General features: G+C 37.1%; 1 protein-coding gene across 2 annotated transcripts in view; it reads right to left on the bottom strand.

Moving 5' to 3' along the window:
• Positions 1-980: 980 nt before the first annotated feature.
• Positions 981-4,045, bottom strand: part of nobox (NOBOX oogenesis homeobox) — an 18,409-nt gene continuing 15,344 nt past the window's right edge. For both annotated transcript variants that reach the window (XM_087296080.1, XM_087296081.1), the window contains exons 9-10: positions 3,107-3,417; positions 981-1,087 (exon numbers count right to left, since the gene is read on the bottom strand). In XM_087296080.1, coding sequence (XP_087152206.1) covers positions 3,116-3,417 — 302 coding nt within the window. In that variant the 3' untranslated portion in view covers positions 981-1,087; positions 3,107-3,115. The remainder of the gene's footprint in view (positions 1,088-3,106; positions 3,418-4,045) is intronic.

Here is a 4,045-nt window from a genome sequence, read left to right as displayed (position 1 = left end):
GGTCTGACAAACAACAAACAATTATCAGTTAACATAAATCACACTGACAAACTATATTCAAACATCTACAGGCCTGCGTTTCAACTTCTAAATCATTTATACTCTTTCTAAAAGCATTTAGTGAAATCAACTCTTTAACTGCAACAGTGTTTGCAGATTATTCCATGGGTGCTGTGTACTTAAAAGCCTTTTTCCCCCCATCTCAGTCCGCACTTTAGGAACAGACAGTTAATAAATATCCCGTGAGTGAAGGCCATAGATAACAGGCTTTTTACCAATGTAATTCTGTAGATATGATGGGAGTAAACCCAGTATAGATTTGTAAACAAGGCTATGCCAATGCTTGAGCCTACAAATGGACAAAGCAGACCAACCTTATATACAGCACACAACGATTTAAATTTAGTTATAAATCCTAGTGCAACATGGTAAACAGTACGCAATGCATGCAGACTTTGAGACGAAGCATGCATATAGATAACATCACCATAGTCCAATATCGATATAACGGTTGCATCAACCAGCTTCTTTTTAGCAGCAAAAGAAAGGCAGATCTTAATTCTAAAAACAAGCCTAAAATCACTTATTTTTTCACCAACTGCTGAAAGTGAGAACTAAAAAAAAAAGTGTATCATCAATTAAAATTCCAAGATATTTGTACTGGGATGGCAATTCAATCTCTGCACCATGAGAAGTAGTAATAGAACCTAGTTTTTGCTTAGTTTGTTTTGAAGTTGAATGAATACTGAAGAATCAGTATATAAAAAACAGCTATTGACTTCAATCGTGTTTTCGTTCCTCCTGAATGTCAATGGCTGTTTTTTTTCTCCCACACTCTCCAGAATATCTTGATTTGTGTTCAAAAGAAGAAATGAATAAAAGTGTAAAACCTCTCGAGTGTGAGTAAATAGTGACATATTTACATATTTGGTTGAACTCTCCCGTTAAACAATGCGTAATAACCAAAGCACAACAGAATATCAGAGAAAGAGCAGTTTAATAGCTCCAGCATCGCTACAACAAAAACAAAAGACAAACATATTAATAAATGAAAATACTGCCAGCGGATCTTCAGTCCCTCTGCACCCTGAAACACAACAGAGAGGCTTATCAGTAATGTCGGCCATTAACACAAAACCTTGCTTAATGAAACTGATATGATGGTGTTAGATTATTTGTGCTATTCTGATAGCATGGACATGTTAGCTCCTTTAAAGGCAAAAACACAATTTTTTCCGGCAATAACACATTTACAAACATCCTACAGTGAAATATGAAGATATTTAGATATTCATTCATTCATTTTCTTTTCGGCTTAGTCCCTTTATTAATCCGGGGTCGCCACAGCGGAATGAACCAGCAACTTATCCAGCACGTTTCATGCAGCAGATGCCCTTCCAGCGGCAACCCATCTCTGGGAAACATCCAAACACACTCATTCTCACTCATACACCATGGACAATTTTAGCCTGTATCCAGTTCACCTAGCGCATGTCTTTGGGCTGTGGGGTAAACCGGAGCACCCGGAGGAAACCCACGCCAACACAGGGAGAACATGCAAACTCACAAAGAAACACCAACTGACCCAGCCGAGACTCGAACAGGTGACCTTCTTGCTGTGAGGCGACAGCACTACCTACTGCGTCACCGATATTTAGACATATGTCAAATTCATTTGAACTCTAGAATAAAACAGTATGTGTAATATAATTTAGCATTTTAATAATTAATTCATAATTATAATAATGAAATTGATGTAAAAAAAGTAAAATATATATTTATAATTTTCACATTAATGAACTATTTATTCATTTAATTAAATAGTAACAAATATTACACATTACTGACATACTCATCAGTTTCAGTTTCCCTCAACACATTAAATATGTTTATTTAATGGTTAATGTTTTAGTAAAATTATATAATATTAATTTATTCATTCAATCATTTTCTTTTTGGCTTGGTCCCTTAATTAATCTGGGGTCACCACAGCGGAATGAACCGCCAACTTGTCCAACTTATGTTTACGCAGCGTCAACCCTTCCAGCTGCAACTCAACACTGGGAAACACCCATGCACTCTTGCATTCACACACATACACTACGGCCAATTTATTCAATTCACCTGTACCACATGTACTTAAGCACCTGGAGCAAACCCTTGCCAACACGGGAGAACATGCAAACTCCACACAGAAATGTTAATTGACCCAGCCAGGGCTCAAATCAGCGAACTACTTGCTGTAAGGCAATCGTGCTACCCATTGCGCCACCGTGATGCCCATTATATAATATATTATATATGATATGTAATTAAAATATAAAGCTTATTTATATTACTTTGTTATTTTGATATACCAGGTTAGACTAAATAAAAACACTAAATGCTGCATAAGCAACTACCTAAAATAAAAGATTGTATACTATTATATTCGAAGAAACCTATATTTTATTTCAAGTGTGGTTTTAATATTAGTTAACAATATAATCCTGATACTTTAGAAAACCCTTAATCTTTAAAAACTGAATGTAGTATTTACTCACACTGTTTTTTAAGGGCCATAATACCCCCCTGTCTCAGCAGGGGGATTACACACCTATAGTTTTCTCATAGCGGGGAAATGAAAACGAAACCTTCATTGCAGCACATTTATAAACGCAGCACTGACTGATGACCCATGTCTACAAGTAGTTGTTCTTTCACTTGCTTTGGCAACACAACGTGGCGTCTCTCTGCTATCTGAACACCGTAACAGGTAAATACAGTCTTTGAAGCGATCATGCATATTAATGAAGTTGCATACACAATAGAGTGCTCTGATTGGTTTGAACAAAGTCTTTCTCATGAATTAATGCTGCACACTCAGAAACGTCACGATGCACTCACTGGTACAGATATCCAGTCTCCGCGCAGGAATACACACAAGTATCTAATCGGCGTGTAAACCTTCAAAAATTTGTTTCAAACCAGAAGAACGAATTTGCTTGAAATAACGCAAAAACAACCAATTTCCACTTTTAAGTGAACTACATGTGACCTTGTGACCCCTTAAACACACATGCATATAGACTCTTAATTCGCACAGTAAACAAATCTCATGCATCACCTGCTGTGCCTAAAATTGTATTGGTGAGAAATCACAGTGGAAGGCAGGCTCCGCCTCGCCGCCTCCTATTGGTTGGTTGTGGCTGATGTCGCCAGATTCCACCTTGATGTTGGGCAGCAGGGGGTCCGGGGTGGGTTTGGGCAGGCTGGGCTGTGATGGAGCTCCCTGAAGCTGGACGTAGCGCTGCTGTGGCAGGAGCTGAGAATACTGGCCATCTTGACTCTGTGATTGTACCTGTGGCCGAAACACCGCCTGCGTGTACTGACCCGACTGATTATACAACTCTGTGCTCCAAGGATAGGCCTGAAATGCTGCATAAAAAACACAGACGTTGTGATTTCTGTGATGCATGGATGAAAGCAGGAATGGAAATACAGAATTCAGGCATAAAAATTCACACAGAACGTAAGGGAATTAAGCCAATTTAGGATTAACAAATTAGAAGGGGGATATTAAATGTGTCAATACTAAATTTGAGAACTTTAAATATAAAGACAACATTTTCTGTGACATAAAAATGGAAAAGCGAATTTTGGATTAATAAATGAGAAGTGGAATATTAAATTTATGAATATTGAATCAAACGACCTAAAAAATAAGGTTGACATTTTCTGTGTCAATAATTAATGGCGTGAATGTGTTTTTTACAAATACGTGTACACATTTGAAGCTTGTGGTGTTGTTTTTAATGCCTTTTTTCCCCACATTGAGGATACTCAATCGCATGGATTTATACGTTCATGAAAATGCATGTATTCTGTATAATACCTTTATACATAATGAAGGTAATTGGAGGCTATTCTGTTTACAAACCAGGACCCATATAGTTGCTACTTTTTTGAAAATGTTGTAAAGTCATTTGTACATGTCTACATATTGTAAAGATAATATATAAATTATGATAAGTTCGCACACTCAGGTCTATACTATATTAATCTC

This window comes from Danio rerio, chromosome 19 (assembly GCF_052040795.2).
Source record: "Danio rerio strain M-AB ecotype USA chromosome 19, GRCz13ab, whole genome shotgun sequence".
Classification (NCBI taxonomy): domain Eukaryota; kingdom Metazoa; phylum Chordata; class Actinopteri; order Cypriniformes; family Danionidae; genus Danio; species Danio rerio.
This window is presented reverse-complemented; position numbering and strand designations above follow the sequence as displayed.